The 24,831-nt window shown below is 49.0% G+C and overlaps 1 protein-coding gene across 2 annotated transcripts in view; it reads left to right on the plus strand.

Moving 5' to 3' along the window:
* Nucleotides 1-24,831, plus strand: part of ACAD9 (acyl-CoA dehydrogenase family member 9) — a 47,446-nt gene that overhangs the window by 17,331 nt on the left and 5,284 nt on the right. For both annotated transcript variants that reach the window (XM_006929031.5, XM_045052015.1), the window contains 10 exons: nt 6,667-6,768; nt 10,773-10,879; nt 11,829-11,929; nt 13,011-13,089; nt 14,067-14,241; nt 16,890-16,963; nt 20,583-20,658; nt 22,220-22,290; nt 22,549-22,668; nt 23,803-23,931. In XM_006929031.5, the coding sequence (XP_006929093.2) occupies nt 6,667-6,768; nt 10,773-10,879; nt 11,829-11,929; nt 13,011-13,089; nt 14,067-14,241; nt 16,890-16,963; nt 20,583-20,658; nt 22,220-22,290; nt 22,549-22,668; nt 23,803-23,931 (1,034 nt within the window). The remainder of the gene's footprint in view (nt 1-6,666; nt 6,769-10,772; nt 10,880-11,828; nt 11,930-13,010; nt 13,090-14,066; nt 14,242-16,889; nt 16,964-20,582; nt 20,659-22,219; nt 22,291-22,548; nt 22,669-23,802; nt 23,932-24,831) is intronic.

Genomic DNA, 24,831 nt, shown 5'->3' on the forward strand with positions numbered 1-24,831 from the left:
GATTGGTGTTAGTATAGTATGTTTTTTTCATCCTCTTGACCGATTTGTGTTTTATACTCCAAGTGGGTTTCTCTTCCACTTAATAAGCATAGAAGGGATTGTAGAAATACAAAATTATCATGAAGCACACCCTATAGTAAAGTTGTAGCCAAATTCCACTAATGGATGCTAGTGTTACCGGGTTAAAGTTTGAGGAGAAGCAGTTTGTTTATATAATCTCAAAGTAGTTTCCCTATGATATTTACTAATTCCAAAGGGGAAAATAGTAACTTTATATAGAGAATCTTGGCAAACACCACCTTGCACAAGTATTCAAGGTTAGTATCACCAGTAGTGAGACTTAGTGACATCATGTACCCCCTGATATGATATACCAAATCATGAGAAGACTTTATAACCCCTGTGATACTCTTGCCCAAAGCATATAACCTCAGGCTGGTCGTGTCAAAACATCAGGCAAACCCAAATTGAAGGACATTCTACAAAGTAACCGGTGTTTCAAAAGTATCAGGGCCACAAAAGACCAAGAAACACTGACGAACTCTCACAGACTGTAGGATACTAAGGAAACATCACTAAATACAATGTAGAATCCTGGATTGGATCCAGGAACAGAAAAAGGACATTAATGGATAAGAAGTGAAATTAATTCTGGAAGTGAGTTAGTAATATTGTATGAATGCCAGTTTCCTAATTTTGAGAATTTTTTCTGGTTCTTACAAGGTTCTCTTAAAAGCAGGATGAAGAGTATATAGGAACTCTGTACTATTTTTGTAACTTTTCTTTAAATCTGAAATTATTTTTAAAAAAAAGATTTTTTTAATGTTTATTTATTTTTGAGACAGAGAATGAATGGGAGAGGGTAGGAGAGAGAGGGAGACACAGAATCCGAGGCAGGCTCCAGGCTCCAGGCTCCGAGCTGTCAGCACAGAGCCCAACATGGGGCTCGAACCCACGGACTGGGACACCATGACCTGAGCTGAAGTCAGACACTCAACCGACTGAGCCACCAGGCGCCCCTGTCTGCCTGCTATTTCTAATCTTCATTTCCTCCAGTGTAACTGGATTTCTTTCTGGTACCATCCCTTTCCATGGGAAGACTTTTTTGATATTTCTTGTGTAGCTTTGCAGGATGAATGTTTTCAAGTTTTATGTGTGTGAAGTTTATTTCATCAGAAAAGATTTCTTTGTTGACGGTATTGTTCTTCCAGCCCCTTGAAGGCTTTGCTCCACTGTCTTCTGACTTAATGTTTCCAGCGAGGTGTCTGCTGCCGTCTTACCATTCTTACATAACGTCTCTTTATTCTCTGGCTGCTTTTGATTGGGTCTAGGAAAATCGGATTATAATATGTGTTGGTGTAGTTTTCTTCCCATTTCTTTTGCTTGGGATTCTTTGAACTTTGGTTCTTTGGTCTGTGTGTTCATAGTATTGACCAACTTTGATTAGCTTTTGGCCATTATTTCTTTAAAATTTTTTTAGCACCACATCTCCTGCCCTCTCCTCCCCCACCCTTCTTTGGGGACTCCGTGTGTGTGTGTGTGTGTGTGTGTGTGTGTGTGTGTGTGTGTGTTCGTTCTCTGGAAGTTCAACTTGTATGTTTCTATTTCTTCCATGTCTCCTTAACATGCTTGTATTTTTTCTAACTTTCTCAAGCATTTGGAATATAGTTACAATGGCTCTTTTTTTTTTTTTAATTTTTATTTTTGGGACAGAGAGAGACAGAACGTGAACGGGGGAGGGGCAGAGAGAGAGGGAGACACAGAATCGGAAACAGGCTCCAGGCTCCGAGGCATCAGCCCAGAGCCTGACGCGGGGCTCGAACTCACGGACCGCGAGATCGTGACCTGGCTGAAGTCGGACGCTTAACCGACTGCGCCACCCAGGCGCCCCTACAATGGCTCTTTTAATGTCTTTGTCTACTATCTGTGTTGTTTATGAGTCGTGTTCAGTTGATTGTTGTTTCTTTTCACTGTCAGACTGTCAGTCGTATTTCCCTGCTTCTGCATGTGCCTGATAGTTTCCTACTGGGTAGCAGTCACTGTGGGTTCCACATCATTGGTGCCAGGTGCGTGCATGCATGCGTGTGGGCATGCGTGTGTGTGTGTGTGATGTTAAGCTTTGTTCTAGGGTACGGTAAATTACTTTGGAACAGTTTGATCCTTTGAAGGGTTGCTCTCTCCCCCACTACCCAAAGAGTAAGTTAAAGTGTTTTCATTGTGTTCATGTGTTGTCTGAAACCATTCTTTTATGTGGAAATGAGAGCACAGTAGGGAATGTGGGCATTTTATGTACCAGTTAACAAGGCATGAGATACAAAATACTCATATTTACATACCAAAATTATCGCAAATAAAAAGTTGTCCCTAGACACTATTGATAATGCCTCTTAAAATTATTTTGAATATAAGAGAGGGTCCTATATTGTCTACAACAGCAGAATTAAATTGGATTGTTTAATACTGCCTGAGGACCAGTTTATCCTTTTTTATAGTTAAATGATCATTTTATTTTATTATATTTTAATTGAAGTGTAATTAACATATAATATTAGTTTCAGGTAAACAATCTAGTGAGTGATGCAACGTTTATGTATATTACAAAGTGATCACCAGTATAAATCTAGCTCCCATCTGTCACCATACAAAGTTGTTACCTATCATTAACTGTATTCCTTATGCTGTACGTTGTATCCCTGTGTCTTTTTTTTTTTTTTTTCCCGTAACTGGAAGTTTATATCTTTTAATTCCCTTCCCCTACTTCTGCCTAGCCCTCCATCCCCCCTCCCCTCTGGCAACCACCTTATTGTTCTCTGTGTCTGTGAGTCTGTTTCTGTTTTGGTTGTTTTGTTTTTTAGATTCCACATATAAGTGAAAGCATACGGTCTTTGCCTTACTCATTTCACCAAGTATGATACCCTCTCCATCTATCCATGTTGTCACAAATGACATGATTTCATTTTTTTTATAGCTGAGTGATATTGTATATGTACATATCACATCTTTTTATCCATTCATCTATTGATGGACACTTAGTTTGCTTCTATATTTTGGCCGTTGTTAATAACGTTGCAGTAAAGATAGAAGCAGTATGTACTTTTTCAAATTGGTGTTTTTGCTTCCTTGATACAAATACCCCGAAGTGGAATTACTGAATTGTATGGCAGTTCTATTTTAACATTTTTGAGGAACCTTCATACTGTTTTTCCACAGTGGCTGCACCATTTTGCATTCCCACTAATGGTGCACAAGGGTTACTTTTTCTCCACATCCTCACCGACACTTGTTATTTCTTGTCTTTTTGGTACTAACCATGCTGACATGCCTGAGGTGACATTTTATTGTGGTTTTGATTTGCTTTTCCCTGATGATTAATGATGTTCAGCATCTTTTCTTGTGTCTAATGGTCATCTGTATGCTGTCTTTGGAGGACTGTCTAGTCACATCCTCCGCCCATTTTTTAATTGGATTGTTTTTTGACATGGAGCTTTGAATTCTTTATGTATTTTGGATATTGATCCCTTATCAGATCTCTTATTTGCAAATATTTTATTCCATTCAGTAGGTTGCCTTTTATGTTGATGGTTTCCTTTGCTGTGCACAAGCTTTTTACTTTTTTTATATATATTTCCTTTGAGAGAGCATGCACGTGCATGAGTTGGGGAGAGGCAGAGAGAGGGAGAGGGAATCCCAAGCCGGCTCCACTTAAACCTCATGAACCAACTTCTGCTAGCTTCACACTCAGCTGTGGGTTTGTCATCTGTGGCCTTTATTATGTTAAGTTCCTTCTATCCCTACTTTGTTGAGAGTTTTAATCAGAAATGGATGTTGAATTTTATTAAGTGCTTTTTAAAAAAAATTTTTTTTTAATTTTTAAAAATTTACATCCAAATTAGCATATAGTGAAACAATGATTTCAGGAGTAGATTCCTTAATGCCCCTTACCCATTTAGCCCATCCCCCCTCCTACACCCCCTCCAGTAACCCTCTGTCTGTTCTCCATATTTATGAGTCTCTTATGCTTTGTCCTCGTCCCTGTTTTTATATTATTTTTGCTTCCCTTCCCTTATGTTCATCTGTTTTGCCTCTTAAAGTCCTCATATGAGTGAAGTCATATGATTTTTGTCTTTCTCTGACTAATTCACTTAGCATAATACCCTCTAGTTCCATCCACGTAGTTGCAGATGGCAAGATTTCATTCTTTTGATTGCTGAGTAATACTCCATTGTGTATATATGTACCACATCTTCTTTATCCATTCATCCGTCGATGGGCATTCGGGCTCTTTCCATACTTTGGCTATTGTCGATAGTGCTGCTATAAACATGGGGGTGCATGTGCCCCTTCGAAACAGCACACCTGTATCCCATGGATAAATGCCTAGTAGTGCAATTGCTGGGTCATAGAGTAGTTCTGTTTTCAGTTTTTTGAGGAACCTCCATACTGTTTTCCGGAGTGGCTGCACCAGCTTGCATTCCCATGGTTTTTATCCTTTTTGTTAATGTGATGTATCACATTGATTTGCAGATATTGAACCATCTTTGCATCCCCAGATAAATCCCACTTGATCATAGTGAATGGTCCATTTACTATATTACTGAATTCAGTATTTGTTAGTGTTCTGTTGAGGATTTTGCATCAATATTCCCTCAGGGATATTGACCTCTAATTTTGGTGGTGTCTTTGGTTTTGGTCAAGGCCTGCTTTTAAGTGTCGTTTGGTGGGAGTAGAGCAGCCTGTAGAGCAGTGTTTCTCAACCTGTTTTTCATTATTGCCCCCTCTCCTCCAGTCCTTTATGGCCCCCTATTTACACCCTACTAATGAAACTTTAATGCCACAGTTGTAACAAATATCTGTTTGTGTATTATTTGTATTTCTGGTCTTTATACATTAAAAAAATATTTTTGGCTGCTCCACGCCAGACCCAGTTTTTTTTATACCTTGGGGAGTGCTGTTGCCCTTGTTGAGAATTCGTGATCTAGGGCTAATTCTCTACTGGTGACATGTTGCTCTCATGTGTGCTGTGCCCAGTGCCCTGTGCATTTAGTGTATTGTGGAAGGAGATCATTCCAGTCCCTGGTACTCCATCTCCGTTGGAAGCAGAGCCCCCCTCCCCCGCCCGTTCCTGGCGGTTTCTTATTACACATACTCCACCGTACAGCCCAAGCATTCCACTCCAAAATAGTGATGCAAGAGAAATGAAGACAGAGCTGTGCGAAATGAGCATATGAATGTTCGTGGAAGCTCTATTTCTAAGAACCAAAACCTGAGAGCCATCCAAATGTCCATCGAGAGGTGAATGGATAAGCTGGTTTTAACCATACCTTAGAGTATTGGACAGTAAAAAGTATTATGATAAAGTACTGAAACATGCAGCAATATGGATGAATCTCAAAATCATACTGAGTCGAAGAAGCCAGCCCCCCAAAATACATTCTGTGTGATCCCATTTATATAAAACTCAAAAATGCAAACTAATCTACAGACAAAAAGGAGGTTGCCTGGGGTTGGAAATGGACTGAGGGATTGATCACAAAGGAGCATGAGGAGACTTGGTAGAAAACGAAATTTTTATTCTTTATTTATTTGGTGGGAGTAGTTTCATGGGCAGATGTCAGAACTCAACAAATGAAATATTGTAAATATGTAAGGTTTACTATATGCCACTTGTATATGTCAGTAAAGCTGTAAAAAAGGTAAATAAAAAAGTGAGAGGTTTGGAGTTTTGGGGGGAATGTGTATTTCTCCTTTGTGACCTCTGTGCATAAAAATTCCCAAGTGCAGGTTCTGATAGTTTTTCAAATTTATATTAGTAGTGAAATTTAATTTGCTGACAGTTTGAAAGAGCATTTGAACTTGCTTCAGGCAAAATTGTGTATGTATAAAGTGCACGATTATAGACTTAATGCCGCTGGTTGCTCCATTCTGCTCTAAGGGAAGTGAGTAGGTGTTAAACAGATTACGCCACCCTCAGAACCTGTGGGCTGTGGTGAAACAGTTGTGATTTCTGTAGACTAGGTGAATGTGGGTCCAGATAGTGCCCAGAATTTGGCTATCTCGCCTCACATTTTTGGACAGTTTTGGAAGTTGCATGCTTATTTTCTAATTTTCTAGAAGGTAATGGTAATAAAAAAATTGAGGTAGAGTATGCCTTCAGAAAAGTTTATGTTGTATAATTTGCTGGAGTTTTACGCAGGAAATACACCCATGTGAATAGCACCCGGATACAGAACACTACCTGGTACTGGTCATTTTTCTTTCTTTCTTTTTTTTTTTTTTAATTTTTTTCTTCTTAACGTTTATTTATTATTGAGAGACAGAGCATGAACATGGGAGGGGCAGAGAGAGGAGGAGACACAGAATCTGAAGCAGGCTTCAGGCTCTGAGCTGTCAGCACAGAGCCCAACACAGGGCTTGAACTCACAAACCGCGAGATCATGACCTGAGCCGAAGTCGGACGCTTAACCGACTGAGCCACCCAGACACCCCTGGTCATTTTTCAAAATCAAGTCCTGGCTGGGCTGATTAATTAGGTGAGCTTGAGCACCTGCTGAGTAACTGACCAGACCACTCCGTTTTGAAGTTTCTGACCCTGGGGAAATTGTTGTTTACTTTTATTTGTCTAAACATAGCTTCTGTTTTACTTAATCAAATATTTTCTCTTGGCAGTGGACTCTCAAAGAATTGACCGGGAGGAAAAAATCCCAGATGAAACGTTAGAGAAACTGAAGAGCCTGGGTCTTTTTGGGATGCAAGTCCCAGAAGAATATGGTAAGTAAAGGAAAGCACCACCCTGCTGGCTCTTAAGAAAGTGCTTCATATTTGCCCCAAAAAAGGGTTCTGTTTGGGAAAGGTGGCCTTTAAATGCAGTATGTCCAAGATCAAGCTCTGAGAGTGCTGGAATTAATAAAAACCCACATCGTGGATCAAATCTGGGGTAGCTGGCAGGTGAGTGTGTGGACTACGGGACTTTGGGGCAGGAAGAGCTGCTGAGGCCTGTACTTTGTTCACTTGACATGGATCAGGTCCGCTCAGGGTGCCTATGCTCTCCAGGTCCTTGCGGGGCAGAGAAGGAGGTGTGTATCACCTCGGAGCCTCATTGGCTGATTTCAGTGTCTTCTGCACCGTGAGGCCCTTTGGTCTCTCTGCAAAGGAATTGCCCCAGAGCTGCGAGCCCTTTGTGGGAGGGACGACTGTGGGGTAAGAGCTCAGGTGTCAGGATCCGCCAGGGTACTTCCCATCCTGGTGCAGAGGAATAAGGCACATGGCTATAGGACACAGGTGCCTGGAGACAGGAGACTAGATGAGTGAGAACATTCAAGCACGGACTGTCCCTGTAATTCCTGGATCATTGTAGTGATATTTTTAGCCCCCAAATGAAAGACCCTGTCTTTCTCCCCAGGATCCTCATGTAATTCTGCCTTCTGAGATTTCGTCAATGACTACTACTCTCCCTCTTTCTTCTGCCTATTCTAGAGTTGGTGACCTAAATTCTGTAAGGGTTAAGGGGACAGGCAAGAAGTTGGGGGGGGGGGGCGGGTGAAGGTCACAAGGAATAGAGAAAGTGTCACATGAGCAAAATACAGTCACACACGGGTGTGTGCACACTCAGTCCCCTTCGACATAAAAGTGTGGCTCCAGGCTCCACAGCCTGTAACCTGCACCCATTACTCTGTGAGCCCTCTGCCTGAGCCTTCTCTGGTGTCGCTTCCCCCTTTGATCAGCTAAGAGCTATTGATGGTGCTTTAAGGACCTGGGCCTGTTTTGTGTCTGTGAGCTGGTCATTTGGACATTTAATATTTTGGGCATTTTTCCAACCAGGTCATGAGTTAGGTTTTGCAGAGCAAGACACAGAAGTCAGGAACTTTTCTCGGTATTTTGTCTCCCTACCTGGTTTATCTCCAGAAGTTACAGTTAGGCCTGTGTTGTTCCTCTCCCACCTCTGTAGCCAGGCACCCCTGGGGGGCCTCAGTGTCTACAGAATAAGTTCCCACTGTTACCCAGTCTGGAGCTGGTCCAGTCTGAGACCAAATGTGAACATTTAGGACCAACTAGGTGTAATGGAGTGCAATGCCGGATTGATTCTGAAGCGTGTGTGTGTATTTTAAGTTTACTTATTTTGGGGGAGGGCAGAGAAAGATGGGGAGAGAGAGAGAATTCAAAGCAGGCTTTGCCCTGTTAGTGCAGAGCCTGACACGGGGCTTGAACTCACAAACCCCGAGATCATGACTTGAACTGAAGCCAAGAGTCAGACACCCAACCAACTGAGCCGCCCGGGTGCCCTGATTGTGAGGCATATTTTTTTTTAACGTTTGTTTATTTTGGGGAGTGACAGCATGCACGCACGGTAGAGGAAGAGAGAGAGAGAGGGAGACAGAGGATCTGAAGCAGGCTCTGCCCTGACAGCACAGAGCCCAGTACAGGGCTTGCACTCATAAACCGTGAGTTTACATGTGTGTTTATTGCAGCATATTAAGGGATTAAACAGTTGTCATTTGTCCTTTATGAAATAGCTCTCCTCACATCCCTACATGTGTAAAAACAGCCCCCTGCAGAGGCCACGAAGCCATCAGTGAAGCTGCATCCCCTGTGGCAGGGCGTGGCAGCATGCACGGCTGCAGAGGACGCGACATGTCCTGGGTTTCCTTGCCAAAACCTGTAGCCTCTGTGTGCGGTGGGGGGAGACTGAGCTCTGCCCAGACTTGGGAGGCTTGCCCGTGTCCGAGCTCACAAGGGACACTGTCCCCCGTGGTGTGTGGTCCTTGGTAAATACTAGAACAGAACGAAGGTGCAGGCAGAGCCAGAGAGCTAAAGTGGGTCTGTCATCAGCTATAAATACATACATACATACCTACCTACCAGCCTACCAACCTACCAACCAGCCGCTTGGAGAAAGTATAAGTGGGGAAGAAAGCCTCTAGACCTACGCAGGTTAGTGATAGTGTATATTTCCCCTTCAGCAGCATTTTTAAATTCCCTCTTGCTTGGTGAAAAGGACTTCATTTTTTCTGCAGACACTTTGTGTCCGTTTGGGATGTGACTTCACCTGTGCGTGTGTGTTCTGTGCCAGCACGTGTGGGCGGGGGTGTGTGTTGGCATGAGGTTGGACAACTCTGCACCCCTCGTTTTGGTTTACGTGTTCTCTGGTGTGAAAATGTTCGTTCTTGCCTGTGATGAGTTTGGGCCTTTTTTTTCTCTTTTCTTTTTTCTTTCTCTTTTTTATCCTTTCTTGGGAATTTTAAGACAAGCACAACCTTATGGGTGGGCCCCAAATTTTTGAGGGAAACATTCCCAGTCTGGAGTATTGTAAAGACTGGCTGGAAACCACCATCCTGGAAAACAGGGGCCCTTTTGCCAGCCAAGCCTGGATTTTCTCCCCCAGGCCCCTGTGTGCTGCCCAGTGTGTGACTGTTTCCTGTCTCAGCCCCTCCCCAGCCACCTGTCTCCGCCTACCCGTCATCTGTCTCCATGTGATTGCGTTCCCCCACAATTGTAGTGATACTTACATCAGGGGAAAAGCATCAGAATTTTTTTTTTTTACATTATGTATTTATTTTTGAGAGAGGGCACAAATGGGGGAGCTGGTTACAGAGAGAAGGGGACACAGAATCAGAATCCGAAGCAGTCTCCAGGCTGTCAGCTGTCAACACAGAGCCCAACGCAGGGCTCGAACTCACAAACTGTGAGATCATGACCTGAGCCAAACTTGGATGCTTAACTGACTGAGGCACTCTGGTGCCCCCCCCGCCCCCCACCAGCCCTTTTCTTTTAAACAAACAGTACTGACTCCCTCAGTATATGAAATGAGTAAGACCAAAACTTTTGTTTGCAACTGAGGTACGGATGGAGTAGGGGGCGTGGGGATGGGATACCGTGGAGCCCCGGCCTTCCCTGGGTACTGATCCCAAGGGACTGCATGTCAGGCGGGGCTGCCCTCCCCTTTATGTGCACCTTCCGCATTTGGGCCGTGCAGGGGGTTCCAGGGCCAGGACCCCACCCAAACTCAGGGCCCAGCTATGCTGCGTGTTGGCCACATGACCCTGGGCCCCAGTTTGTCACTTTTAAGATGCACATAGGCCACCCAGCCTCCTCGAGGTTGAAGAGGAAATGCAAAATACATGAGTTCAATGGAGTTTTTTATTTTTTTAAATCTTTGTCTTCTTCCTAGAAAACTTCCATCCAGGGTGAATTACTACCCCCCCCCCCACCCCCCAGGGAATGTTTGGCAATGTCTAGAAATGTCTTTGGTTGTCAAAACTGGGAGAGGGGGAGCTATTGGCATCTCATGGGTGGAGGCCAAGGTTGCTGCTAAACATCCTGTGGTACTTTGAACAGTCCCCCACAGCAAAGAATGATCCATCCCAAAATGTCAGTAGTACTGAGGCAGAGAGGCCAGCCCTGGAGTCCACTGGATACCAGGAGTGGGATGCTAGATAGCTGTCTTGTTTATAAAGATCTAGGTCTGTGACAGAAGATATTCACAACATTTTAAATGGTTTAACGCGTGTGAAGGTACTCTTTTTGTATTAAATGTTATGTTTTTATGATAAAAATATATGCTTATATACCTAAAAAAATCTGAAAGGAGGTACACAAAAATGCTCTGGTAAGTTTATGGGTAATTTTTGTTTTCGTCCTACCTTTCTGTAAGTATGACTTCTTAAAATAGTGATCTGGTATTACTTTACAAGCAGATAAAACAGTCAGGGTCTTTGCCTTCAGTGGGAGGAATTTGGAGCTGGACCATAAGTAAAGCTGGTCTGTTTTTTCTTCAGGTGGCCTGGGCCTCTCCAACACATTGTATGCGCGTATGGGAGAAATCGTCGGCCTGGATGGGTCGATCGCCGTGACCCTAGCAGCACACCAGGCTATTGGCCTCAAGGTCAAGTGTCTATGGCTTCTGTCTGATGCTCTCTGTTGGTCTGGAGTCACACGGTGGCATTGAGGCAGGAGCCTTGCTCGTTTTTACCAAGAAGTGAATTGGGCTCGCCGTGTCGGGTCTTGGAGGGGCCCCTGCAGCACCCCCCTGGTACACCTCCTCTCTCCGGCCACACCGGCTGATGCCGGGTCCCCACACAAGCAGTGGTGCTTCGATCACACTGTCCCTCCCCTTGGAATCCTCCTGTCCCCATCGCCTTTGACCCATCCTTTGAGGCCCACATCAGATACCCTGAGGAGCCTGTCTTCACCTCGTGCTGGAAGCGAGCCTCCCCTGCTGAGCTCTAGAGTCACTAGGGGCCTGAGCATGTCCTCCCCTCTCTGCTGTCTGTGCACGTGTCTTCTTCACCTCTGGGCTTGGAGCATTTTGGGCAGGTCCACGGTCACACTCGGTGACAGTCCCATTACTCAGGCTGTCTCTGCTCAATGGAGAAAGTGAAGGGAGCCAAGTGAACAGTGTACTTGGGCCCCCTACCCCAACCTGTGCTCCAAGCGGTCATCGGTGGAAAAAAGCGGACTTCTCCCCAGGGCACCGACTGAGAAGGGGTCGGACAGTTCTGACATTGACTGCACACCTTCTTTATGCACTCCCATGTATCATCCAACACCCCTCCCCGGTGGGTAGGATTATCCCCAGTGGCATGGAGTTGATGGCATGGAGGCTCAGAGAGGCGACATCCCTTGCCCAAGGCCACCCAGCCTGGTGGTGACAGTCCCTGAGTCTGGCTCCCATACTCATCAGCACCTGTTCATTTCTCAGCTGGGGCTGCTGGCTCTGAGCTCAGAGTGTTTCTTCTTGTGTGAAGTATTTTCTCTAGAAGGGACCACATTCTGCAAGCACACTTCACACTTTCTTTTCCCCACAGCTGATAGCCTGTGTGTGTTTGGTTTAGGGGATCATCCTGGCCGGCAGCAAGGAACAAAAAGCCAAATACCTGCCCAGGCTGGCATCTGGAGAGCACATCGCCGCCTTCTGTCTGACGGAGCCTTCCAGGTCTGCCCCCTGACAAGAGGTGCTGCACGGCAGCCTCTGGGGAACCTTCCAGGGCACCCTGGGATGAGGGCTCTGGATTTTGGCTCATAGCTCGTGGCTTTTCTTTCTTCCCTCCCTGAATCTTCCAGAGAGTCAGCTCAGCAACTTTTCTTGCCAGTTCTCTTATCTTTACCTTATTTCTCTGTCCTATGGATACTTACGAGGGAGACAACATACCTGACAGCACCTATCAAGTAATTGTTTTGTGTCCACAGCACACCTTACACAGGATAAGCATTCAGGCTTCTAAGCAGCTTTGCAAGTGGTATCGTCCCCACTGAGCATGTTAGGAACCTTAGTTCAGTGGGGTTGTGTCATCAGCCCAAGATCACACGGCCGGCTTAGGACTCAGGGCTTCTGCTGACAAGTCCGTTACTTGGGCCATGCTCCATCCGGAACAGGGGGTATCCTGCACTCCTCACAGGAGCTCACATGAGCCTGTTCTCTGCACACATTCCTGTGTTTAAACCTAAGCCCAGGAGGTTTTCACTGCCACTTTTTTTTTTTTTTTTTTTTAAAGCCTAGGTCTGTTGTTTCAGAGTCTTTGTTTAGTTTTTAGAGGAGGGGGGCAGAGGGGCAGAGAGACAAGGAGAAAGAGAATCCCAGACAGGCTCTGTGCTGACAGCACAGATCGATACAGGGCTTGAACTGCCAAACCGTGAGATCATGACCTGAGCTGAAGCGGGACACTTAACCGACTGAGCCACCCAGCTGAGTGCCCCCACACTGCCACTCTTTGATGTGATAAAGCCAGGGTGGCCAGCCAGCACCTGTCTTTGTAAATAGGGTTTTACTGGAGCACGCCAGTTTTACAGGTTGTTTTACAGGTTGTCTGTGGCCACCTGCGTGCCACAGCAGCAGAGCTGAGCAGGTGGGACAGACATCCTGCGGGCTGCAAAGCCGAATAGATTTACTTTCTGGCCCTTTATTTTTAAGTCAGCGGACTCCCATGTTAAAGTACCAAACCGTCCATTTGTAGCCCCCCAAAGACATTGTTCATCCCAGCATCACTCGCTTCAGCCACGTGTTTCTGTTTCTGCAGTGGGAGTGACGCGGCCTCCATCAAGACCAGGGCCACGCTAAGCGAGGACAAGAAGTACTACATCCTCAATGGCTCCAAGGTAGCGCTCCGTGGCCTCTGCGGCCTGCTTGGGGGTCTCAGCCACGGCCTCCACCACGCACTGACCGCTTCCTGCACCCCGCGATCCTAAAGCGTGTACACCTCAGCTCTTGACTGGCAGCTCTTGGGTGGATGCTGCTCTTTTTGAAAGAAGAAACTGGCTCGAGGTGAAGTGACTTGCCAGTGGCCTGTGTCTGCTCAGTGGCGGAACCAGGATCGGAAGCAAGCTGTCCTGCCTCCAGACCCTACACGCCTGTGCAGAACTAGCTGCCTTCCGGTAGCTGGGGCTGGTGTTGTGTGTTTGTGTTTTAATTGATTGCACAAAATTTCAAACAGACGCAACAGTTTAGTGTAGTGAGGCTCCATGCAGCCGTCACCAGCTTCAGCAGTTACTCGCCCACGGCCCGCCGTGTCTCTTCGGTCAGCATTGCCCCCTCTGGTCGCATCCCTACGGTCTGAGCGTGTGTCTCGGCCAGATAAGACTATTTAAAAAAACCCGTTGGTCATTTCTTCGTCTCTGGTCGTCTCGTACCTTCTTATTTTTCAAATAATTTGTTTGAACCCAGATCCGATTAGGTTCCGTACATTGCAGTTTGTTGAGGAGTCTCTCTCTTGCCCTCTCCCTCCTTTCCCCGTTTCTTCTTTGCCTCTCCTCACTCCTTCCCGCCTGCTCTGTTTTCTTGAGGAAACCTGGCTGCTCGGTTCTAGAGCCTGAGCCGTCTCGGTTCCTCTGGCGTCTCTTCCGTGCACATGTGCACACACACGGCCACTTGTGCCTCTTGGGGAGATCCTTGCTCTTGGGAGATTGCGGTGATCCCGTCTTCTGCCCGTGCAGGCTTGGCTTCCCCCGAGCCGAGGGCTTTACGTTTGTGGCCTGAAATTTGACAGGCCCTGGAGCATCCTGTAGCAAAGATGGAGCTGAGAAGTGATGCGCAACAGTCTTGCTTTCTCCAAAGCCCTTTTTCTTTCTTCCCTCAGGTCTGGATCACCAATGGCGGACTGGCCAATATTTTTACCGTGTTTGCAAAGACGCAGGTTGTTGATTCTGAAAACTCAGTAAAAGACAAAATCACAGCATTCATAGTAGAGAGAGACTTTGGTGGAGTCACTAACGGGAAACCTGAGGATAAGTTAGGCATACGTGGCTCCAACAGTAAGTAGCATGTGTGTGTGTGTGTGTGTGTGTGTGTGTGTGTGTGTGTGCCTGCAGTATGTGTGTGTGAAAGAGAGCCACCCTTCAGCCCCATCCAAATGCAAGATAAAATGAGATGTAAATAGTGTTGGTTTCACATAAACATGTCCGCAAAATCACGTTAAGAATGCCACAGTGAGAGGCAGCTGGGTGGCCCAGTCGGTTAAGCATCCAACTCTTGATCTGCGCTCAGGGCATGATTTCACAGTTTGTGGGATCGAGCCCCATGTTGGGCTCTGCTCTGGCAGCGAGAAACCTCCTTGGGATTCTCTCTCCCCCTTTCTGCGCCTCCCTTGCTCATTCTCTCTCTCTCTCTCTCTCTCTCTCTCTCTCTCTCTCTCTCTCTCTCTCAAAATTAAAAAAAACAAAAAACCACAGCGACTTCATGGCAGTGCAGAGGAGCCCTTGAAGCTAATTTATTCTTTCAGCTCATTTATGCCCCTCCCCACGCAGCAGGCACTGGCGATCTCCACGGGAGCTCATCACAGCTTCATGGAGCGCTCCGTCCTGTGAGGCAGGTGTAACGGACACCAGAGAGGCAGAGAGGTGTCTCAAGGAAACACTCCACTGCAGGACACCCCATCTTTCCTGCCTGGGACCTCCTCCTTCCTCTGGCGCTCCCTCGTACCCGCCCAGTGCTGCCATGGAGTCCTGACAAGACTCTGCCTCTTGGGGATCCTAGCTTAGATCGTGGGGTGTCTGTGATGTGGGGACCAGCATGCTGCCCTCGGCACCTCTGGACCTGCTTGTTTGCCACTCTGTGTTTTGGCTGGTGATATTTGCCACAGCAGCCTGGTTCAGAAGGGTCAGAGGGGCCCTGAGCTCTAACCAGACTCCACCGCCTAGGAACTCTGTGACCTTGAACCAGCCAGCTTGCTTTCCCGTGCCTCCGTTTCCTCACCTAAAGGAAAGGGGTGATAACAGAACCCACCTAGTAATGTGACACGGGAAGGAGGTGTTACAATGTCTGTACGATGCTTAGTGCACACGGAAGCAGCACAGTGTTAGCTCCTGCCATGTTCCCAGAGGCAAAGGAGCGCGCTCAAAGGCCCAAGGTAAAGAGCTTGGCGTGCTGGTGAGGGAAAGGGGGCCCTGACAGGGGAGGGAGCAGGGTGGCAGGCCTGCGCACTGCTTGGGCAGTGTCCACACTGAGCTCAGGGTAGGTGGTGCCCCTGGGACCATGCAGTGGCCCGCAAGAGTGGAGTGAGTGACACAAGTTGAGGTCAGAGAGGGAGGCAGAGTCCTTCCCACACTCCGCAGCTTGGTGAAGGAATTCGAGCCACTGGGACAAGCGCCTGGCCCCACAGCCAAGGTGGTAAGCTAGGACCCGGTGGCCAGAGAGGTGGAGATTTCATTGTATTTCACGACCAGGCTGTTGGAATAGTAGAGTAAAAGGTTAGTGGGCCCAGTTGCCCACACTTGACTTGCCTGCTATGTGGCTGCTCTTGAGCCATGACCTTCTTTGTCCCGAGTCTCCCTTTCTTCCAGTGTTAAGTCGCTGGGAGTTGCAGTGTTTATGTGACAACGTGCAAAAGCACGCTGCTACAGAAGACATGGGTCAAAAGCCCCTGTTCTGTCCTGCCTCTGTCGTCACCGCTGCCATGGTTTTTCCCTGCTCTGCCTGCCTCTGTCACCTTGACCTTGGCTTTCTGCTTCTGCACACCAAGTGCTTCCTCACTTCAAGGTCTGCTCGTCCTCCGTCACCATCGTCACCTTTGTGAGAAGCCACCCCAGCACTGAGCTGACAGAGCGAGCCGTCCTCTCACTCAGCCTGCTTCAGGCTGTGGTTTGGCTCCCTGTCTGCCATGTGTCTGCCATGTGCGTGCCATGTTGGGGCATGTGTTCCTCACAGCAGATCACGGCCCCTGGGGGCCAAGCTGGCTCACACCTAAGGCCTCGGCTCATGTCGGGTCAGCTGTGTGTCCCTGGCAACAGCTAACGGGGAAAGGCAGTCCACTTCCACAGAGTCACAGCGTAGGGTGTGGCTGCATCCAAGCCAAGTGGGACCCGTACTCCCATCAGATACAGGGACCTTACAAAGGCTGTGCTGTCCACTTTCATTGTTCCGCCTTTGGTTCTTGCTCCTCCTTCACACTTCTGCTGAATGTCAGCTTAGAAAATCCTGATGTAAGCCCTTGTCAAAAATATTATTCACCTCCTCTCCAACCTCTGATTTTGTCACCGTCCTCTATTTTTTTTTAATATTTTTTTAAGTTTTTTAGAGCGAGAGCACGAGCAGAGGAGGGGCAGAGAGAGGGGTGGGGAGGGAGCGAGGATCCCAAGCAGGCTGTATGCTGTCAGCTCGGAGCCCAGTGCAGAGCTTGAACTCCCAAACTGTGAGGTCAGGACCCAAGCTGAAACCAAGAGTCTGATGCTTAACGGACTGAGCCACCCAGGCGTCCCCACCATGCTCTATGTATTTCCTCTGTAGCACTTACAACACCAACATGTTCCTAGCAAAGTATGAGCTCCACGCGGACAAAACCCTTGTCTTTCCGTACTGTCCTGTCGTAGCTGGAGAATGAATGAGTGAATGAATTTGTGCCTATGGGTCAAGTGCAGAATGGTTTGCATTTGTCAAGTAAAGCCTGCAATTTCATCTTTTTCAGCTTGTGAGGTCCATTTTGAAAACACCAGGGTGCCGGTCGAGAATGTCCTTGGAGAAGTCGGAGGCGGGTTTAAGGTGCGTGGTTAGAGCAGGCCCTGTGAGGGCTGCAGTTTCACGGTTTAGCTTGTTGGCCCCCCAGTTTCCTGTACCGTCCCTGTTTGTGGCCGACCAGTGCACTTGCCAGATGACTGCATAATTCTCCACTGGGAAATCAGAGTGGAGAAGAGTTGGTTCCCAGAAGAGGGAGTGTGTAGTTGGAACTCCATCTCCTTCCTCTGCAAGGCTTTGTTTGCCTTGAGGAGGGTTAGGAGTCCTCTCTCCAGCGAGGGTAAGAAAGCAGGCCAGTGGGCGTTGAAGAAGCTCCAGTTCTCTGAATGCACAACCCTGGGTCCTGAGTCCCTGCCCTAATTTTTCTTGGAGTCAGATTTAGTACTGTTTTTAATTGACATGACTCACATAACATAGATTTACCATTTTCAAATGTACACATGGATGTTTATTTAATATATTCACTATGTTGTATAGCCATCCCCATGGTCTAATTCTGGAACATTTTTATCACTCCAAAAATGCCATACCTTCTCATGCTCCTCTCACCGTCTTTGGTGTCGCTATTTTTCTGTTTCTGTGGATTTGCCTATTTTAAACGTCGCATACGCGGAATCCATATGTGATCTTTTGTGTCTGGCTTCTCTTCACACAGCAGAATGTTTTCGAGGTTCACCTACCTCGTGGCACGTGTCATTCCTTTCTGTGGCTGAATAATACTCATCGTGTGGATACACCACACTTGCTAATCCATTCATCAGCTCATGGACATTTGCACTGTTTCCACTTTTAGACTATTGTCAATAATGCTGCTGTGAACATGCACGTGTAAGTCTTTGCGTGAACAATGTGTTTTCAATTCTTTTTTTTCAACGTTTATTTATTTTTGGGACAGAGAGAGACAGAGCATGAACGGGGTAGGGGCAGAGAGAGAGGGAGACACAGAATCAGAAACAGGCTCCAGGCTCTGAGCCATCAGCCCAGAGCCTGACACGGGGCTCGAACTCACGGACCGCGAGATCGTGACCTGGCTGAAGTCAGACGCTTAACCGACTGCGCCACCTAGGCGCCCCTAATTCTTTTAGGTATATACCTAGAAGCAACATTGCTGGCCACGTGGTGACTATATGTTTAATTTTTTGAGGAACTGCAGACTGTTTTCCAGTGGCTGCACCATGTTACGTTGCCAGCAGCGATGTAAGGAGGTCCATTTTCTCCACATCCTCACCAATACTAATCTCTGCACCCAACATGGGACTCAGACTCACCACCCTTAGATCAAGAGTTGCACGCTCCACCACATGAGCCAGCCAGGCGCCCCTCCTTTACGCAGTTTTACACTGGGCTATTTGTCTTTACTGTTGCCCTGCCCTAATTTCATGGGTGACCCGGGCAAGCATCTTTGCCCTGGGGAGCCCCACCCACCTTGGCTATGAAGCGGGGATCACAGCAGTACCTTTCTCCCTTTCTGGGTGTTACAAGAATCTGATGAGCGCCATTAGCCAAAGCTCCTGGCCCAAGGCTGCCCGGTAGATGTCTACCGGAGGACTTTAGAGGTGGGCAGACAAAAAGGGAACAGTTGTATGCACACGATGGTATGTTTATCCCGGATATTCTGTACAGGTAAGAGAATGTAGATGGGAAAGATGAAATTACTGAAGGTTGACTCCAAGAGAGTTGATATTCATCGTTCAGTTTGGGTGCTTATCTTCCTAGATTTTGATCTTTTTAAAGAACATCCATCTCGTAAATATTTGGTAACGCCATTTGTGTAATACAGCCCGTCGTTTTTCGCTCACCAAGAATTCCAGTCTTGTCTTCGTGCCAGTGAATATATGTTGCTAATATTTCACGGTGCAGAATATCTTTGGGACGGCACCTTTGATGTTCCCAGTCCCTGAGATCGGGCACGCGGTACTGTTCGCACACCTTCCCTGCTCAGAACCAGATTGTGTGGTGTATGTCCTTGCTTGTAGCTGTACACACTTGTCCTGAGTTTAAACATCCAGCAGGAGACTTGCCAGGTGGGAGAGCACGAACGTTTTTAGTTCGTGGCCCCTGCTGCCAAGCTGCGTGGGGAGTTGGGCCGGCGCCCACCCACCAGCGGCGTGTGGGAGTGCCCCTTGCCCTAGTCCTTTCCACACTGCATTAACACATTGTTCCCATCGTGGTAGGTGAAAAAAACAATTGTTTTAATATACAAAAGAAAGATTTCCAAAGCCCTCTCTTTGTTATTAGTAGGATTACTTGCCAGTTAGCCTAAACGCTAAACAGTGAGTGACTCCAGAGACCACAAAATGAGCAAAGGCCAGGGGAACATTGCCTGGCTGATGTGGGAGAAAAGTAAGCCTCTTCCTGTGGACAGTCAGAGGTTTTGTCCATGGTCAGATCTTTGAGGCATGGAGGCAGTGAACGGTCAGGCAGGGGCTGTTGAAAGCATGGAGTATGTGTCTTGCTCGTGGGCAGGCCGCGATGTAGAATGCAGCTTAGAAATTATGGACGGAGAGGTCTGCAGTAGGGATGCTGTTGCAGCATTCTGGGACTGCACGGGCAGGGGGTGGATCCCGGGGTTAAGTAGGATTGACACTTGAGCTCGGGAGCCCCTCTTGAGAAAGGGTGAGATCTGTTAAGTCGTTGGTCCTCGGGGGAATGAGACCTCGTCTCAAATCTTTTTTTCCTTCAAAATCAATTTTTTTAATGAGGTTATGAATAAACTCTGAAGAGGCCACGAAACGGATTTCATTCGTAAAACTGTGAGCCGGCTTTCGCAAGCCTGTGTGGGCAGAGGGAATGAAGGTGGAGCGTTCGCGTCCTCATCATAGTCCTGGCAGGTCTAGACTGGCGCACACCCACGGCCCGAGACTCAGGGAGTGTGAGGCCGGAGGTGGCCCAGGAGGAAGCAGGGCAGGATCTGGGTGTCTGTCACACTGTGGTGGCGCATAATGGCACCCTCTCCTCCATCCAGCACCCAGGGCTGGGCCTTATTCCCGCATTCCCGTGGGAACCACACTCGCCCCTCCCAGCAGTTGTTGCCAACCTCACAAAGCCTGCTTTGAGATTCTCCTGTTCAGGTTAACAAGTGATCATAAATTTAGATTCAGCTGCATGATTTATTCACCCAAGTCCTCTATAAGCGTTCAGTCAAAAGCTGTAATACACTTGAAGTTGAGCTTTTAAGAAAACTGTGGTGTTCACAGACTCCTTCTGCCCTCAGCCCCAGCCTGCCTCTGAGGCATCACAGGCATGGTAGGGGCATGGCAGGTCACTATTTCTCAGGAGTGGTGGGAAAATCCAAGTAGCTTGCAGGGGTACCTGGTAGGTCTTAGTTTCTGCTCCTCTCCTCTGAGGACTAAGAATTGTCCTGTTCTGGAATAATGTGGGTGACTCCAAGGATGTTTGTGATTGAGTTACCTTGTTGTAACGTGTGGGGACTACTCTCTCTCCCAGCCCGGTGGGGATTGGCAGAACAACTTTCCCAGATGCTGGCACAGAATTCTGTACCGACTTGCCTTTTGTCTTCATGAAACCTGGTAAAAATAGACAAGCAGTGCTGTGGTCTGGCCCTTGGGCTTTCCCCAGTACAGCAGGGGTGAGCAGGACACTTGGGCAGTGCAGTCCCAGTGAGCTACCCCCACTCTCCCTGCAGGTGGCCATGAACATCCTCAACAGTGGGCGGTTCAGCATGGGCAGCGTTGTGACTGGGATGCTCAAGAAACTGATCGGTAGGTACGTTGGGGACAGGAGCCTTTTGTGGCACAACCTTGCTCCTGCGGCCCCCACTCCATCCCGGAGGCTCTGCCACGTCCTCGCAGCAGGCCGGTGCTGAGCCAGGCCACTGGACAGACAGCCCAGCTGCAGGTTAAGACGTGGGCTTTGGTTTAGACCAAAAGTTGTAGTCAGTCTGCGCCCACATGGCTAATGTTCCCATTTCACACTCCTCTGTTTTACTTACAAAGGATGGGGGGGAGCCGGTGTAGTCTGCCAGAGGTCAAGAGGGGTTGCTACTCTGACCACTAAGAACAGAGCTACTTAGCAAACATCCAGATGTGAGCAGCACAGTAGTGCTATTTCTCACAAGATGCCCATTTTGTAGTGACTCAGTGGGTGAGGAGTGGGACTCCTATCACTTGGTTTCGGGATGTTGCCTTTGTTTTTTCCATTAGCATACCTGAAACCTAGAAGTTTTTATCAGCGAACTTAACCCTGTAGGATTTTTGTTGGGCAAGGATGTCAGCTTTGTGGAAGTGACTGAAGGGAAAGGCACAGAGCTGAGGGTTACCTGGAGGCTGGTAGAGTGCTTGTGAAGTCCTCAGAGTGCAGGGCCAGGTGGGGACAGAGAGGCTTTGTTTTAGGCTCTTCTCTCCATTTCATAGATGAGCAGCCTGAGACTCAGAAAGGATCACTCATTTGCCCGAGGCCACTCACCTGGGCCAAAAGCTGACCCTGTCAGACTCCAAGCTCCGGGCTCATCTCGCTTTGCTGAGCTGCCACGGCCCCTGAAGCCGTCTGGGCCTCTGCTTCCCCTTCCCCGTCAGGAAAACTCAAGAAGCATGAGGAAGCAAGAGCTTCGTGGGGGCGCTCATGGTTAGCCTGTCTCCAAAGGATGTAGACTCTTGCGATCCTGAGGCCCAGAAGGAATGTGTGAATGTGGGTGCCTGTCTACCTCCTGAACCCACCATGGGGGCCAGACCGTGGTTGGATCATGCCTGTGAAACGTTCAGAGAACACCGCAGGGGGCAGGGCTGGCCTTCGCTGCCGACTGCTGGGAGGCTGCCGTGTCCTCTCAGGTGACCTCAGAGCTGGGCGCCTGTTCACAGCTATACACAAAACAGGCTGCCCTCCTGCTCTGGTGAGGGACGGCTGGGACAGGCGTGAGCCTGCTCCTCTTGTCGGGGTCCTTCTGGGGCCCTGGCTCTCGCTAGGTGCCTTACACCTTCCTCTCTGATAACCTTGGCAGCCATGCTAGGAGGCGGGTAGTGTTGCTCAGGGATGTTGGCTGCTTGGCCCGGCCTACTATCTGGTAAGGAAAAGCACCAGGGTCGGGCCCGACTCTAAACTCTGTGCTTGTGCCCCTGTCCACTGCTGAGGCACCCGGAGAGTGGACGGCCGCTCCTCTGACCAGATACACTAGGAAGGGGCAGCGCCATCTTGCAGAGCGTTTGGTCTCAGCCGACCTGCTTCTCATAGCTCCTGCCTGAGTGTTCACAGGGACTTGATGATAGCCTTAGGAGATCATTCTAGGATAGCCAGAAAATGGTTTGTGATGACTCTGCTCTTCTCCAGAAATGACTGCCGAATATGCCTGCACAAGGAAACAGTTCAACAAGAACCTCAGCGAATTTGGATTAATTCAGGTACTGAAGGTTGTGGGTGCCGCGTGTGTTGATTTCACGTGTGGGCGTTACACGTATGCTTTCGTGGTCTGTACTGGGGACTCTCGTGCAGCGGTTCGGAAGACGGCGAGATAACGTGCCTCCCTGTTCGGGATGCCGGGGCTTGGTTCTCTTGGGCACCGAGGCTTTGGCCTTAATTGCCTTCTCTGCTGGCTGGCACATCTGGGTCTCAGCACATGCAAATTGTTTCTTGATTGTGTTTTTTTCTGAACACCCCAGGAAAAGTTTGCCCTGATGGCTCAGAAGGCTTATGTAATGGAAAGTATGGCCTACCTCACCGCAGGGATGCTGGACCGACCAGGGTTTCCTGACTGCTCCATCGAGGCTGCCATGGTGAAGGTAATCCCCGCACAGCCCGGGAGAGAGCAAGAACAGCTCCTTAGCTGTGGCCTTTCAGACCCAGTGTTGCCTGCCACCTTCCTCTTCTCTTTAGCTGATAGGCCAGTTTATCATCGACCCAGTATGTGTGGTGTCCCCACCATGTGCCAGGTACCGCCCTAGGACGCACGTGGAGAGACCAGGATAGCATAGGAGAAGCAGCAAAGAACAGTGCCCAGTTGAGTGCGTTTCTAGGACAGGTCAGTGTCTCCTGAGCACAGTTTGTGCCAAGTTGTCTCCGGTCTGTAGCAGATGGAGAAAAATCTAGGCCACGTATGTAATTTCACGTCAGTATAAAACAGCAGCCAAGCTTTCTTAGGACTTTTGTTGTGAGTGTTCAGCCTTCCTGTTTTTTGGGTAAATACTGGAGTTTTCAGTACCTTCATTTTGGGGAGGGGGGCGGTGAGGAGTGTCTTTTTTTTTTTTTTTTTTAAGCTCCAGTATAAAAGAGGCATCCCTGGTTCAGGAGAAGTGGTGAGAGGAGCTCAGAGGAGAGACCCTGCAGTGTCTCGAGGTGCTTTAGAGGCACCGTCAGTAGGTTTCTGTGCCAGGCACTTTGCATTCACTGTGCCCCCTCATCCTTCACCGACAGCCAGACACAGGGACGGCCCCTGGACGCAGCCCCTGCCCAGAGGCTGAGCTCCCAGCTGAGCAGGACAGTGACTCTGCTGTCCGGGTGCTCACGTGTGGACAGACGTGTCTTTGTGTCACCCACAGCCGGGTGTCGGGCCAAGCAGCTCGCATGCAGAGGGGCGAGCTGTGGGTGAAAGGGCCTGGGTGGGCAGGGTCGGGCCTCGTGGAGGAGGACAGGAGATTCCTCTGTGGAAGGTGTAGAGTGGCCCCTTCCACTGTAAGGAAGCCTCAGAGGTAGGAGGAGTCACGGTGAGTGGGGGCCCAGAGCTGGTCATTGTGGTCCAGGAAGCAAAGGACTTGCCTGAGGCCTCCCCGGGAGATTGCATCGGGGCTGCTACAGGGTCGGTCTCATCCTAGAGACCAGTTCTCCGTGCCCAGTCACCCCGCCCTGGCTAAGGCCCCCTCGTGGAAGGGACTTGGCCCTGCCGCCCCTGTGCTGACCGTGTCCTGGGTCTGTGGCAGGTGTTCAGCTCAGAGTGTGCCTGGCAGTGCGTGAGCGAGGCGCTGCAGATCCTCGGGGGCTCCGGCTACATGAGGGACTACCCGTATGAGCGCATGCTGCGTGATGCCCGCATCCTGCTCATCTTCGAGGTGAGTGCCCGCCACTCCGCCCCCCACCACCCACCCTGAGCGCTCTCGTTTGTCCCTCCTCACAGAGCCCCTTCCCCAGGCATGGAGGGGAGGCCAAGGGGCCAAGCAAGGGCCTCTTCCGAGCCTGCCACTTCCGTTGGCTATGTTGAGACAAGCAGAGATCTCATGGGAGGGCCTGGTTCTGCCTCCAGGGCTCTCTCTGGGTCTGGGTTTCCTTCTCTGGGTATTGAAGCAGCTGAGGGTCCTCTCCATGGGCTTCCCCAGCCCTGACCGCTCCCTCTCTAATTACTGCCTCCTTCCATGGGCTCACAAGCCTAAAGAGGGACTTCAGTGAGTGGGGAGAGGCCGAGTGGGGTAAGGAAAGGGGACGTGGGGGCCGCCGAGAAGCTCTCGGGGAGCTCATGGTCTGACTGCACGGCCAAACTAGTGCAGTGAGGGCCTGAGGTGCCCCTCCCCCTAGAGCAGCTGGAGTCTCAGGAAGCAAGTGCACTGGGCCCCTGGCGGCAGAAACAACTTGGGCCTGGCCTAGGGGAGGGTGGTTTGGGCCAGGCACAGGAGATGGAGTATGCCAGGCCCAGACAGGGCCTTGCCTGCCAGCACTAGGTAGAGTAAGCAAACCTTTGTGGGAGCAGCGGATAGTCCTGGTTGAGGGGAGCTGGGGAAGAAGGTAGATAAGAAGGAGAGGCAAGTAGCCAGGCTGTGGAGGACCGTGGCCAATAAGCAGAGTCTGGATGTTACTGTGAAGGTGCTGGAAGCCGTCAGAGGTTTCTGGGCAGGGAGTGACTCCGGTACATTCCCGTTGTGGGAGATTCCCTGGGGCTGACATTGGGGGTGGGTTGCAGAGGTGAGACCAGAGGCCGGGTGCCCGCAGCAGAAGAGAGAGGTTGAGTCCAGAGGCTG

Source organism: Felis catus, chromosome A2, assembly GCF_018350175.1.
Source record: "Felis catus isolate Fca126 chromosome A2, F.catus_Fca126_mat1.0, whole genome shotgun sequence".
NCBI lineage: Eukaryota > Metazoa > Chordata > Mammalia > Carnivora > Felidae > Felis > Felis catus.